The sequence below is a fragment of the Megalobrama amblycephala genome, linkage group LG3 (genome assembly GCF_018812025.1).
Source record: "Megalobrama amblycephala isolate DHTTF-2021 linkage group LG3, ASM1881202v1, whole genome shotgun sequence".
Taxonomy (NCBI): domain Eukaryota; kingdom Metazoa; phylum Chordata; class Actinopteri; order Cypriniformes; family Xenocyprididae; genus Megalobrama; species Megalobrama amblycephala.
The window spans coordinates 1,133,679-1,148,715 of record NC_063046.1 but is presented as its reverse complement, the minus strand read 5'-3'; the positions used below and the strand labels follow the sequence as shown (position 1 = coordinate 1,148,715).

Below are 15,037 nucleotides of genomic sequence, written 5' to 3'. Positions count from 1 at the left end.
TACGCAATTTTAACCAGGACACGGACCGTGACCTTGCGTCGCCTATCAATGACATCATATCCACGTTTCCCTCGGTTTTATTTTGTAGAAACCATGAAAACACCAAAGACGCTTTAATATATTACATTTTATTAGACAAGGGAACAACTGTTTGGTTACATTCATAGACGGAAAAATGAATTATTGTTATATAGCTCAACACGTTTAGTCTTATTGTTTAAATCTTGTTTTCTTGATTTACCGTGAGTACCATGCTTTACCATGCCTCAGAGAAAAATAATCAGATGCAGCTTTATTTTTAGTAGCACTAATACAGCAATTTCTCCATCATACAATATGTTTTAAAATTAATTACATGCAATTTATCAACACAATCATCCAGCATTTAATATGATATTCTAATATTGATTTAGCTTAATGCATTGTGCAACAGGTGTCTCACAGCAGCCGCCGAGCGAACGCACAGAGTAACGTTATAACATCATTTTCAAGGGAAGAAGCAGAAGCGGCGACTGCGGCATAATAAAAGCTCTGCTGCTGTCGAGTCGCATGTCACATTCATCTCTCACCTCTCATTAGCAATCGCTCCAGCGGCCTCATCCATGAATATGATTTCTGCCCGAGTCTCTAGTGGCGAAAATCTGCATAGTGTGCCTTTAAGTATCTTGATGATGTTTTGATTCAGAACGATTCATTGGCTTTCAGAACTTGCTTTGGTTCTCCAGATGAAGTCAGTTTCTACAGCTGCATTGAACACATGTAAAGCTGACGTGATTAGCCTACAGTCAGCGCTGTTTGTCTCAAAATAACCCTCATAAATGTCAAATATACAGCAGTAACCTGCAGCCATCTTAAATGTTATCATTACTTCCTCCGTATGACCATATACTGCCGTACTGTTCGCTGTAACTCATCTGTACCTTCAGATGTGAGTGTTTGCCTGCGGTTGTTAGTTTCCTCTTCGTGTGTTATGTACTGAAAGCGCATTCAAATCCCGTTGAATAGTTCACAAACAGGAAGATGAGACATTTGATTATGGCAACAAAATGTTCACCAACGCAGCTGAATGAGTCACCTTCAGCCTGAGCACATTAATATCTGAGAAACAAAAGCCCCGGCGCTTTCTTTTCTATTGGGAATCCTTTCCCAGATCAGATTCGAGTCTGTAGCGATACAGCGTTCACTGGGCAGAGGGCGAATTAAACTGTGTGTCCACTGAAATGTCATGTCGGGTTACGGAGAACACGTGAAACTGAAATGTGATTTTGATCCGGGGCGACCCAAATGATGTAGTCTCTAATAAATATCACTTTATTAAATAAATAAGTGAAGAAAACACTCCAGGCTTCAGCATCATAGCTTCTCGAAACTAATTAAAAGCAACACAAGAAATTTGTCCAGCGGCTGCGTTAAATAAATCTGCTTTCCAGTTCGCAGAGAAACACCAGGTTAAAGGTAGTTAGCTGCTTTTTGTTAGTAGCTTGGAGCTTCATTATGAGCCGTCAATCTCAGGTCTGATCAAGAGCTCTTTGTTCTGCTGGAGAATCACTGACGGTTCAGTAAAGCTGAGATCGCTCCGTCTGATGCCGCTGACTTTGTGTTTTCCTCAGACAGACTCATTTTCTCGATTTGTGTCATGAGAAACAGACTTCAGATGTGCCCAGAGATGACAGTCTCCTGGTTATTGTGTGGTTTGTTCTGATGTGACAGTTACACATGGACACCTGATTAATGGACTGAAAATGGAGAAAAGAACAGATATTCATAGAGCTTCAGTCACTGCAGCTCAGAGCGTTTGCGATCGGATCATTATCTGTATGAATGTGGCTGGAGTTTCATGTATTTTTAGTAATGGAGGATCTCTGTCCATCTGTCTCTCTGTCTGTAGAATACTGACGATCTGTTAGTAGCGTCAGCTGAATGTCCGAGTGATGATGAAGATCTCGAGGAGTGTGAGCCTGGAAACGGTGAGTCAATCTTACCATTTGTGTGAGTTTTTCTATGTGCTGTAAACACACACACACACACATCATGATCTCGTCCCGTGTGCAGCTGTGATTGGACAAAATATGCCTCAATGCAAGTTGACGGTTAAAGATCGAACCTAAATTAATTTCACCAGTCAGAACATCATTCAGTGTGTAGTGTACATTATACCATAAAATAAAGAAAAATATGTCTTTGATCATTTCCACCTCCAGTAGTAGCGTTGAATGGCTGAGCCTGATGAATGCATGAAAAATGAAGGGAAACAAAATGAGATTATTTACTCGTATTCACATCATGCCTTTGTTTGAATGCATATGTTCTGAACAAGTTGTACTCATGCAGTTTGCTTCTCAATTAAGTGTGTGTAGTTTTAAAGTGGACATATCATAAAAATCTCACCTTTTCCAACTTTAAGTGCTATAATCGGGTCACCGGTGCATCTACCAACTCAGAAAATGTGAAAAAGGACAACCCAGTAACTTTATTTTGATAAGCCTTTCTCTGCAAGCATGTGAAAAAACGAGCCGCTCAGATTTCGCTCCCCTAGTGACGTGAGAATGGGGATCTTATTATAATATTATCACCCCTTAATCTGCACGTTTCCACCCATGGCGCCGCCATTTTGTTTTCATAAACGACAACGTTGTACCAGTTCTAGCAAAGCATGCGAACTGTTCTGTCGTTGGCTGCACAGACGAGCACTGAACACTATCTAGAGTCTCGTTAGCTTGGATAGTCTGAAGTTGATCCTGGCGAGATTGATCGCTGAAAAAGGAGCGTTTCTGTCCGACCATTCACAGCATTTGATAGCAATCATAAACGTTAGCCTGGTGTGTATGGATCTGTTTGGCAAACAGGTACACTATGTATAGTGGGCGTCCATACGGGTTTAGCACAAAAGATGAACATGACGGCACATGCTAGTGGATGAGTTGAATCAACTCCACAGCAACTACATCAATTTATCCACTAACCATTCAGAAACGTCTAAAAGTTGTAACTTCTTCCTGAGTCTCTCCATCAGTGTCGACTCCGGTTTGAACAATGTAAGGCTGAACACTTTCCTCATTTTGGCTGCGTGAGATTCTCCAGCTTTGTTGTTGTTGAGCTGTTAAAGCTCCGCCCTCTTCTGGAAAGGGGGCGGGAGCAGCAGCTCATTTGCATTTAAAGGGACACACACAAAAACGGCGTGTTTTTGCATCTATCTATCTATCTGTCTATATGTCTGTCTATCTATCTATCTATCTATATGTCTGTCTATCTATCTATCTATATGTCTGTCTATCTATCTATCTATCTATCTGTCTATCTATATGTCTGTCTGTCTATCTATCTATCTATCTATATGTCTGTCTATCTATCTATCTATCTATATGTCTGTCTATCTATCTATCTATCTATCTATCTATCTGTCTATCTATCTATATGTCTGTCTGTCTGTCTATCTATCTATCTATCTATCTATATGTCTGTCTATCTATCTATCTATCTATGTCTATATGTCTACCTATCTGTCTATCTATCTATCTATCTATCTATCTATCTATCTATCTATCTATCTATCTATATGTCTGTCTATCTATCTATCTGTCTATCTATCTATATGTCTGTCTGTCTATCTATCTATCTATCTATCTATCTATCTATCTATCTATCTATATGTCTGTCTATCTATTTATCTATGTCTATATGTCTATCTATCTATCTATCTATCTATCTATCTATATGTCTGTCTGTCTATCTATCTATCTATCTATCTATCTATATGTCTATCTATCTATCTATCTATCTATCTGTCTATGTCTATATGTCTGTCTATCTATCTATCTATATGTCTGTCTATCTATCTATCTATCTATCTATCTATCTATCTATCTATCATCTATCTGTCTATCTATCTATATGTCTGTCTATCTATCTATCTATCTATCTATCTATCTATCTATCTATATGTCTGTCTGTCTATCTATCTATCTATCTATCTATATGTCTGTCTATCTATCTATCTATCTATCTATATGTCTGTCTGTCTATCTATCTATCTATCTATCTATATGTCTGTCTATCTATCTATCTATCTATCTATCTATCTATCTATATGTCTGTCTGTCTATCTATCTATCTATCTATCTATCTATATGTCTGTCTATCTATTTATCTATGTCTATATGTCTATCTATCTATCTATCTATCTATATGTCTGTCTGTCTATCTATCTATCTATCTATCTATCTATCTATCTATATGTCTATCTATCTATCTATCTATCTATCTATCTGTCTATATGTCTGTCTATCTATCTATCTATATGTCTGTCTATCTATCTATCTATCTATCTATCTATATGTCTGTCTATCTATCTATCTATCTATCTATCTATCTATCTATCTATCTATCTATCTATCTATCATCTATCTGTCTATCTATCTATATGTCTGTCTATCTATCTATCTATCTATCTATCTATCTATCTATCTATCTATATGTCTGTCTGTCTATCTATCTATCTATCTATCTATCTATATGTCTGTCTATCTATCTATCTATCTATATGTCTGTCTGTCTATCTATCTATCTATCTATCTATATGTCTGTCTATCTATCTATCTATCTATCTATCTATATGTCTGTCTGTCTATCTATCTATCTATCTATCTATATGTCTGTCTATCTATCTATCTATCTATCTATATGTCTGTCTGTCTATCTATCTATCTATCTATCTATATGTCTGTCTATCTATCTATCTATCTGTCTATCTATATGTCTGTCTGTCTATCTATCTATCTATCTATCTATCTATATGTCTGTCTATCTATCTATCTATCTATCTATCTATCTATCTATCTATCTATATGTCTGTCTATCTATCTATCTATCTATCTGTCTATCTATCTATATGTCTGTCTGTCTGTCTATCTATCTATCTATCTATCTATATGTCTGTCTATCTATCTATCTATCTATGTCTATATGTCTACCTATCTGTCTATCTATCTATCTATCTATATGTCTGTCTATCTATCTATCTGTCTATCTATCTATATGTCTGTCTGTCTATCTATCTATCTATCTATCTATATGTCTGTCTATCTATTTATCTATGTCTATATGTCTATCTATCTATCTATCTATCTATATGTCTGTCTGTCTATCTATCTATCTATCTATCTATCTATATGTCTATCTATCTATCTATCTATCTATCTGTCTATGTCTATATGTCTGTCTATCTATCTATCTATCTATCTATCTATCTATCTATCTATCTATCATCTATCTGTCTATCTATCTATATGTCTGTCTATCTATCTATCTATCTATCTATCTATATGTCTGTCTGTCTATCTATCTATCTATCTATCTATCTATATGTCTGTCTATCTATCTATCTATCTATATGTCTGTCTGTCTATCTATCTATCTATCTATCTATCTATATGTCTGTCTATCTATCTATCTATCTATCTATCTATCTATCTATCTATCTATCTATATATCTATCTGTCTATCTATCTATATGTCTGTCTATCTATCTGTCTAGCTATCTATCTATCTATCTATATGTCTGTCTGTCTATCTATCTATCTATCTATCTATATGTCTGTCTATCTATCTATCTATGTCTATATGTCTACCTATCTATCTATCTATCTATCTATCTATCTATCTATCTATATGTCTGTCTATCTATCTATCTGTCTATCTATCTATATGTCTGTCTGTCTATCTATCTATCTATCTATCTATCTATGTCTATATGTCTACCTATCTATCTATCTATCTATCTATATGTCTGTCTATCTATCTATCTATCTATCTATCTATCTGTCTATATGTCTATATGTCTGTCTATCTATCTATCTATCTATCTATCTATCTATCTATATGTCTGTCTATCTATCTATCTATCTATCTATATGTCTGTCTGTCTATCTATCTATCTATCTATCTATATGTCTGTCTATCTATCTATCTATGTCTATATGTCTACCTATCTATGTATCTATCTATCTATCTATCTATCTATCTATATGTCTGTCTGTCTATCTATCTATCTATCTATCTATCTGTATGTCTGTCTGTCTATCTATCTATCTATATGTCTGTCTATCTATCTATCTATCTATATGTCTGTCTGTCTATCTATCTATCTATCTATCTATCTATCTATCTATCTATCTATCTATATGTCTGTCTATCTATCTATCTATCTATCTGTCTATCTATCTATCTATCTATATGTCTGTCTATCTATCTATCTATCTATCTATCTATCTATCTATCTATCTATCTATCTGTCTATGTCTATATGTCTGTCTATCTATCTATCTATCTATATGTCTGTCTATCTATCTATCTATCTATCTATCTATCTATCTATCTATCTATCTATCTATCTATATGTCTGTCTATCTATCTATCTATCTATCTATCTATCTATCTGTCTGTCTAGCTATCTATATGTCTGTCTATCTATCTATCTATCTATCTATCTATCTATCTATCTATCTATCTGTCTATCTATCTATCTATCTATGTCTATATGTCTATCTATCTATCTATCTATCTATCTATCTATGTCTGTCTGTCTATCTATCTATCTATCTATCTATCTATCTATCTATATGTCTGTCTATCTATCTATCTATCTATCTATATGTCTGTCTGTCTATCTATCTATCTATCTATCTATATGTCTGTCTATCTATCTATCTATCTATCTATCTATCTATCTATATGTCTGTCTATCTATCTATCTATCTATCTATCTATCTATCTATCTATCTATCTGTCTATCTATCTATCTATCTATCTATATATCTATCTATCTGTCTATCTATCTATATGTCTGTCTATCTATCTATCTATCTATCTATCTATCTATCTATATGTCTGTCTATCTATCTATCTATCTATCTATCTATCTATCTATCTATCTATATGTCTGTCTATCTATCTATCTATCTATCTATCTATCTATCTATCTATCTATCTATCTATCTATCTATCTATCTATCTATCTATCTGTCTATCTATCTATATGTCTGTCTATCTATCTATCTATCTATCTATCTATCTATATGTCTGTCTGTCTATCTATCTATCTATCTATATGTCTGTTTATCTATCTATCTATCTATCTATCTATAAGTCTGTCTGTCTATCTATCTATCTATCTATCTATCTGTCTGTAAATCTATGCAACGTCTTAAGCTGTCAGCATCGAACTCTCCACTACCTAGCAACTACTGATAACACCTTAGCAACAGGCTAGCATCTGCATAGCAGCCACCTAGAATACTTCAGTAACTGCTTAACATCAGAACACCCTAGCAACGTCCAAGGCACACCATAGCAACCACCAGTCTCTCTATTCAAGGGTGGGCAGTTGTTCATCTGTGTTTTGTGAGCAGATAGTTCTATTACACACAGAAGCAAACAAAGGGACAAAGAGAGCAAACAAATTGTGTGACTCACTGTCAAATGCAGGACAACAAAGTGAATGGAAACAAGAAAGATGAAGGTACAAATCAAAACACACAGAGAGAGAGGGAGAGAAGGAAACACCATGAAGAGAGAGAGAGAGAGGCAGGACTGGCATCAGCATGTTCCTCACGTTTACTGGTATCGTGGGAGAGATGGATGAGGCATAAGAGAGAGGGATGGACGGATGGACGGATGGAGAGGAAATCTCCGCATTGCGTTTCTGCTCCAGGGTCCCACAGAAATGTCTCATGAATGTCCCTCTTCTCAGCTGATCCCGACGGGCTAATTAATCTCTGCCCTCATTAGACTCTCCTAATTACATCATTCACTGGAGCTTGCCGACCATTCTCTAGTTTTTAATGAGCTGAAACTATAAATGCACAACCGTTACACACAAACACACAACACCGTCAGACACTCCAGATCTCACACCTGCAGCTGCCTGGATAGATTGAGTTGTGGGGCGTCGCAGACACACTTACAGGATAGAGGGTGAAATCATGATGCAGTCAGTGTGATGATGTATAAATCATCTTTAAGGAGCATTAGAGCTGCAGCATCCTTCCAGAATGACTCAACAGGTTGATTTATAGCTATAAATATAAAACATAAAATTGGTTTCATCTGCGTTATTGAAACAATAAACTGTCTCTTCGAATATATTCAAGATGTTCTTAATTTATTAGTAGCAGAATCAAGCCTAACAAAACAAACATGAATATTTGAACGTGCTGCATATTAAATGTGTGGTTGGGTTTGATGTGAAGCGAGTACATTTATAGAGGTTAATCTCAGTCTCTCTGAGCGTCTGAGCTCCCGGTGTCTTCTGTCGTGAATTATTAAGCGTGCGGGTCGGTTGCACCCCCGCCGTCGCTCCAGCATTCAGCCTCAAAATGAAATTAGCTAAGAGAGAGACAACTCCAATCTCCAGCTTCCCTGTGGCCCGAGCGCTCGCGGCAAACATCAGTCAGATTTCCACCGAGTTCATTACGCCATGTGGATGTAAACAGGCTCCCGGCGGCCACGGCGCTCCACGATGAGTCGGACGTTTTCTGGAAGTTTCCCTGCATTGATGAATTCTCACTGTTTTATCTCTTTCGTTGTACTGATCGCAGCACTGCTCGTCTTGTCATAAATGTGATCCAGTAGATCATCCGTTCATCTGCTCGAACCTCCAGGACTCGAGAAACATTTAGACTCACTGAAGGAGAGAGAGAGAGAAAGTAGGGGAGCTTATTTCCGTCATGGAATTAAAAAATAAAATTGCAACTTTTTGCAACTATTTTTGTAGTAATTATGAGAAAAAAGTTAGAATTGACAGAAATAAAAGTCAGTATTGCGAGATGTAAACTCAGATTTCTGAGAAAAAGTCAGAATTACGACATGTAAGTCACAAAAAGTCCTTTTTGTTTTTGCAGCATTCAAAGGAAAAAAAAGTCAGTATTACAATTTATATATAAACTTTCAATTGTGAGAGAAAAAGTTGCAATTATCCTTTTTAAATCTGTGGTGGGGAAAAAATGAATTGCGAGATGTTAACTCAGAATTCTGAGACAAATCTAAGTATTCAGAGGAAAAAATGGAATTACAATTTAAATACACCGATCAGGCATAACATCATGAGCACTGATAGATGAAGTGAATAACACTGATCATGTCTTCATCACGGCACCTGTTAGTGGGTGGATATATTAGGCAGCAAGTGAACGTTTTGTCCTCAAAGTTGATGTGTTAGAAGCAGGAAAAATGGGCGAGCGTAAGGATTTGAGCGAGTTTGACAAGGACCAAACTGTGATGGCTAGACGACTGGATCAGAGCATCTCCAAAACTGCAGCTCTTGTGGGGTGTTCCCGGTCTGCTGTGGTCAGTATCTATCAAAAGTGCTCCAAGGAAGGAACAGTGGTGAACCGGAGACAGGGTCATGGGCGGCCGAGGCTCATTGAAGGCTCTGATCCAACAGACGAGCTCCTGTAGCTCAAACTGCTCCAGAAGTTAATGCTGGTTCTGATAGAAAGGTGTCAGAATGCATCAGTTTGTTGCGTATGGAGCTGCAGACCAGTCAGGGTGCCCATGCTGACCCCTGTCCACCGCCCAAAGAGCCAACAGTGGACATGTGAGCAAGCAGTATTTGCAGTATTTGCATTTTTTCTCTCATAAAACTGCAGTGTAAGCACTCTGTTCGAGCTGGTGCAGGTGCTCTGTGGTAGTTCAATACGGTTTGAAATTGGCGATTTTATCCTGTGCATCAGTCCAGATTTATTTCTCACTATTAATGACATTTAATTGGCCAGTTAGAGTATAATAATGCATCTCTTGGCTTCAGTTGCATCTCTTGTGATGGATTTGAAGCAGACAGACATAAGTTTCATTTGTTGCAGTTTAAGTAATAAAAGCAAAGGGATGAAACATGAATAAAGCATTACTCTAGAAACTGACAGTGCTCACGGTGGTACAGAAACAAGTGAAAACAGCACGTCTGCACTGCGGTGAAGATCTTAGGTCTCGTTGTCATTGCAGCTGTCACAGAAGGCAAAGTTTGACCAATCACAGACTGTCATCGGGGGAACAACGATCTTTAACGAGATTCATCATGAACACACAAACACGCAGCAGCGACTGACAGGCTGATTGTTCAGTGATTTGTGTGTCCTGAGGATTGAGAGTTTGAGAAAGTTCATCGCTGAGATCATTTCAGATCTCTTCGCTCACGTCCATCAGCTCTTCTCTTTTTCTAGAAGATGATCATCAAGATTCAAGGTTCCTCTCCCCCGAGCGATCGATCGATCCTTCCCTCTTGATTTGGCAAAGTTGCATATTCCAACAAATTTAATAAAAGCAGGAAATATTATTTTGCCCAGTGGCACATTAAATCATCTGCTCCTATAATTCTAGTCGTGTCAGTTACTGAATTATCAGACTCCGTTCGGTGCCCTTGACAGATCATTCCTCTAAACGGCTGGTCGCCTGGAGCGGCTTTTTCTAGCAATGGATATAAAAGATGTTGCTGTGGACAGGCATTAATTTAACACAGATGGTCTCGGTGAACCGTTCCTCAGACTCTCAACCCGCAGACGCACAGCTGCGCACACTTCTTACGTTGGGGCTGTTGGGTGGGACGGACTCTGTGTGAAAGATGTCATTAACGTACTGTTTCCTTTTCAGCTTCTAACCACACGATTTTAACTCTGTGTTCTGAATGTTAATATCACCTTTCCTCCTAGTGGATTCACACTTTCTGTGGGTTTAATGACTCTGTTCATCAATATGCAAACGTGAAGCTGTTTTTGAAGGTTCTGCTGGTTAAGGGGAGGGTGCCATGTTGATGCCATGGTTTGAGGAGGTTTCCCTAAGCGCACAGATCACAGACGAACAGTCCCCCAAGCAATGTTTGTCACACTCATCATATGAATAACAATGAAATGCATTATGTGTTTAAACAGAAAACTCTCTTCTGCACCCCATTTTCATAGATTTCTGCTCCATCGAAGGTGTTGATGTTTGACAAATCTAAATCTGAGCAGCTTGTTTAATTTAAACTTTTGGCATTCCTTGAGAAAAACAGGCCTTTGTTATTCATGCTATGAGATTTCCAAAGGACAGGCTTATGGATAATTATCTTGAAAGATTTGGTCTGTGTTTTGGGGGGGGGGTGTCTTGTGGGACAGTAATTTGAAAATATCACCTTCGGTATCCCGGGGTGAGAGTGGGAAGTTTTGCATATAGATCCTCATCATTAACGAGCTATCACCATGCCAACGGGGAGCGGGTATTATGAGCTTTATGAGCTCCGGGAAAACGTTCAGTGAATGATGAATTCAGAACACTTTACCTACTTTGAAACATGGGGTGAAATTTGTTTATCACTATCCGAGAACAATCTTACACAGCTTTCTTTTTGTAACTTTTTTTTTTCATGCAAAAATCATGCGGCCAATTTGTTAATGTAAGTGACCTGTACTACGTGGTTTGCTATCTTATTAAACATGCAGTCAGTGAGTGGAGGCTAGCACAGTTAGCGTTAGCACTAGCACTAGCACAGCCAGTAGATATAGAACTGTTTATCTGAATGTACATTCTAGTTTATGCTCTGGATAGCACATGCTTAAGTTTAAATGCTTCTCTGTATTATTCTAACCCTGTAATGTATATGACAGTAAGTCTTTAGCATTAGCCTAGCTGTTTGTAGTCTGATTTTAAATAGATGCTAACGAAACTAACTTTAGAACTAACCTCATTAAGTCTTAGTGCTGTTCTAATGATGGCTCTTCTCTCTCTCTTGTTCGTTTGTTTGCTCGGGTTCCAACTAATGCCGTCTTCCTTCTCTCTTTCATCCTAGGAGGTGAACTAGTGTTGCCAATTATAACTGTGGATTCCCTTGACCCCCCATCAATTGCGACACGTTACCCTGTTATCCCCCCGCCCCCGACCTATCGCCCCTTCCTCACCTTGCTCGAGACCACCAAAGAGTCTCTCGCCCTGCCCGGGCGGCCCCCTTGTCCGCTGGACCAGGAGGACTGCGAAGAGCCCATGGAGGTCTCGGCCTACGGCTCGGGCGAGATGACGGAGTCCGACGATGAGGATTACTATAAAAACTCGCCCCTTGTCACTGATCGGACCGTGCTCCCCCCTCCCCCCGCGGCCGGGAACCCCCGAGGCGACCGGCCATTCGCCCGTTTGCCCAACTCCAATCGGCCGCCACTCCCGTTCACCCCCACGGCCCCCCCAGTGTCCCGACTCAAACCTGGCATCAACAGCGGCCCCAACATCCCGGCGGGTAAAATGAACACCCGCGACCAGGTGCTGCTGCCGCCCGCCCAGCCGTCAGGCGAGCCCGAACACGGCGGCCGGCATCGACACATCCCAGGTATAACGTATCCTCCCAATTTCCCCCATGTGCCCACCACAGACCCCTCGTCGCCGGACCGAGGGCCCCCGGGAGCGGTGGAGGTGATCCGCGAGTCCAGCAGCACGACGGGCATGGTGGTGGGCATCGTGGCCGCCGCCGCTCTCTGCATCCTCATCCTGCTCTACGCCATGTACAAGTACCGCAACCGCGACGAAGGCTCCTACCAGGTGGACCAGAGCCGCAACTACATTAGCAATTCAGCCACGCAAAGCAACGGCGCCCTGGTGAAGGAGAAGCAGCCCGGCGCAGCCAAGACGGGCACAAAGAGCAAGAAAAACAAAGACAAGGAGTATTACGTCTGAGCCCGGCCTCCGAAGGGACCGAGGCGGAAGCGAGGGGGAGAAGGAGAGAGATGGGATGAGAAATGGAAAGGGAGGTCCGGGTATTTTTCGGCAGTTTACCGGTCACTTTTAGTGCTCTGACATCAGTCTTCTTCTTTATTTTCCCGTCTCGTCTAGCTGTTGGCCTCATTTCCAGCAAGCCTGAAAGAGTACGAAGGTGTCTAGGGTTTGGAATCATTCCCTCCCCATTTTTGATAGCTAATCCCTGTTATGAAAAGAAACTCTGCAAACCTTTTGTATTGAAGAAAAGTGGATTTTTCCTCACACGTAATTTGACGCTCTAGTTTGTTCTTTGTAAATACTACGTGAGTCCTCAATATTCAGATCATCTCCTAGCCTGATGTCAAAACACACCCGTGTACGCCAGGCTGCTTGGGCAATCCATTGTTGCTCCATCAGAGCTTTGGATGCAGTTGAGAATTGTTTGGGAATGAGAGCAATTCAATTGGAACGGCTTGGCATAGGTGACATTTCAGGAACAGATGGTGCCGAAAACGTTTAGCAGTCACACTCCTCCGTAATACTGCCAAATCAGCTCTGTGTCAAATCCGTCTCCCTCACTTTCCAAGTGCTTCACGTTTTCATCCTCTGCTCCCTTCATCCCTCTCTTTCTCTCTTTCCCCACTCCCTTTCTTGGCTTGTTCTCTCTTTTTCTCCTTGTCCTTGGTGCTCAGGAGCAGATGCAACGTAATTCTGTTGTGTTTCCAGCATGTGGTATTCAAAATGAAAAGAGACAAAAACTGTTTCTGTGGAGTCAAACAAATTAATATATAAATATAAATATATAAATATATATATCAAACCGTTACAACTAGCGAAACATCTGTGGATGATCCCTTCAGCCGCCAGAACTCTCGGAGGCCCACGGTCACACCACGTTTCAGCAGATATTCGTCATGTGTGTTCGAGGGTTCCACAGGGCTCCGTCCTCGGCCCGCTGAGGATCTTGGTTTCTACTCTAAGCACCACATTCAGAACCCGAAACACAACCAGACCTATCCATATACAGATGGACACAGGAAAGTCTGATCAAGACCCTTCGACCCACATCACGCCAACAAACCATATCAGTGGAAAACAGCAGAGACTTGGATGCTAGGATGCTTTTTTGTTTTGTTTTCTATGTATGTGTGCGTGCTTTCTTTTTTATTTTGTCACGATGTCAAAGGGAAAAGACAATAACGTTCCAGTTAATGTACATCCGAGCAGGGAACGTGAACTCTCCTGCGTCTTTGACCACGTTCTCTCAGGAGGAAAGTAGGTATGAACTTTGCGCATTTAAGACAACGAAACAAACTCTCTTGAAAGGAGGACGAAATGGCTTGTTCCTCGGAAGGTGTACATCTTGAACTCTAGTATTCTAATTTTCTCAACTCTATTAAAAGAACTAAACTCTACATTGAAAAGAAAATGTTTAAAACAGTTTGTGAAATGTCTAAATATTTGAATCTCATCCCAGTGCTAAAAGAGATGTGTTTTTCCTAATTATCATCCCTAAGAAAAAAAAAAAGAAAAGAAAAGAACGTGCAATGAAATGCAAAGATCAGTGAATCATATTCCAGAAAGCAGATACTTCTTTGAATATTAAACAGCAAAATGCGATTTGGTTTACAAGAGAACATTTCCTTTACCGGGCGGGATAGTATCTCCTTGTATCCAGGAGACTTTGATCGTCTGACTCTATCCTCTGTTTGAATCATGTCGCTCGCTTTACCCAGCGTGTGGAGGGCTGTTCATACTCCATATTCACTCAACGAGGACCAGACATAATCATCATTTGATTTCACCCTTACATCTCTGTGTGTTTGCGTGCGCTTGTGTGTGTGTCTGTATGAATGTTTCCATTATTTCCGTTCCTGTTCAGGTTTGTCAGTTGCATTTCTCCTCAGCTCCCTTGTTCTTTCTAAATGTTATTGTAGAGTGTTCCAGTGAGATGAATCTGCATACGTGTATATTAACAGAAGGGAATACAATTGGTTATATACTTCTTACACCCTGTGTCGTGTGCTTATTTAACATCCAAACTTTTCTTCCAGAACGTTCTTCCTCACTTCAGCTCAACACAAACACTTTGACAGAGTAAACTAGAGTGTATATATAGCACAGTGTAACTCGATTTACAACCTTCATTCACATCGTGATGAAGCGAATGCCGGTAAGTCTTTGATTTTCTCATAATGCAGTTTCTTTTGAATAAACAAATAAAGCAGCAATCATTACAATGTTTATAAAATTAAACCTTTGTAATATTGAATTAGAGTCCTGATTTAGTTTCTGAATGTGTCGTCACTCATTCGGTTCCGTATGGTAA

General features: G+C 39.6%; 1 protein-coding gene across 7 annotated transcripts in view; it reads left to right on the top strand.

The window, feature by feature from the left end:
• The window catches only part of nrxn2b (neurexin 2b), a 360,890-nt gene extending 346,173 nt beyond the window's left edge, over window positions 1-14,717 (top strand). For 6 of the 7 annotated variants that reach the window (XM_048183464.1, XM_048183463.1, XM_048183465.1 and 3 more), the window contains 2 exons: window positions 1,889-1,967; window positions 11,816-14,717. In XM_048183464.1, coding sequence (XP_048039421.1) covers window positions 1,889-1,967; window positions 11,816-12,687 — 951 coding nt within the window. In that variant the 3' untranslated portion in view covers window positions 12,688-14,717. The remainder of the gene's footprint in view (window positions 1-1,888; window positions 1,968-11,815) is intronic. The other variant, XM_048183466.1, reaches the window with a different exon arrangement.
• The last annotated feature ends 320 nt before the right edge of the window (window positions 14,718-15,037 follow it).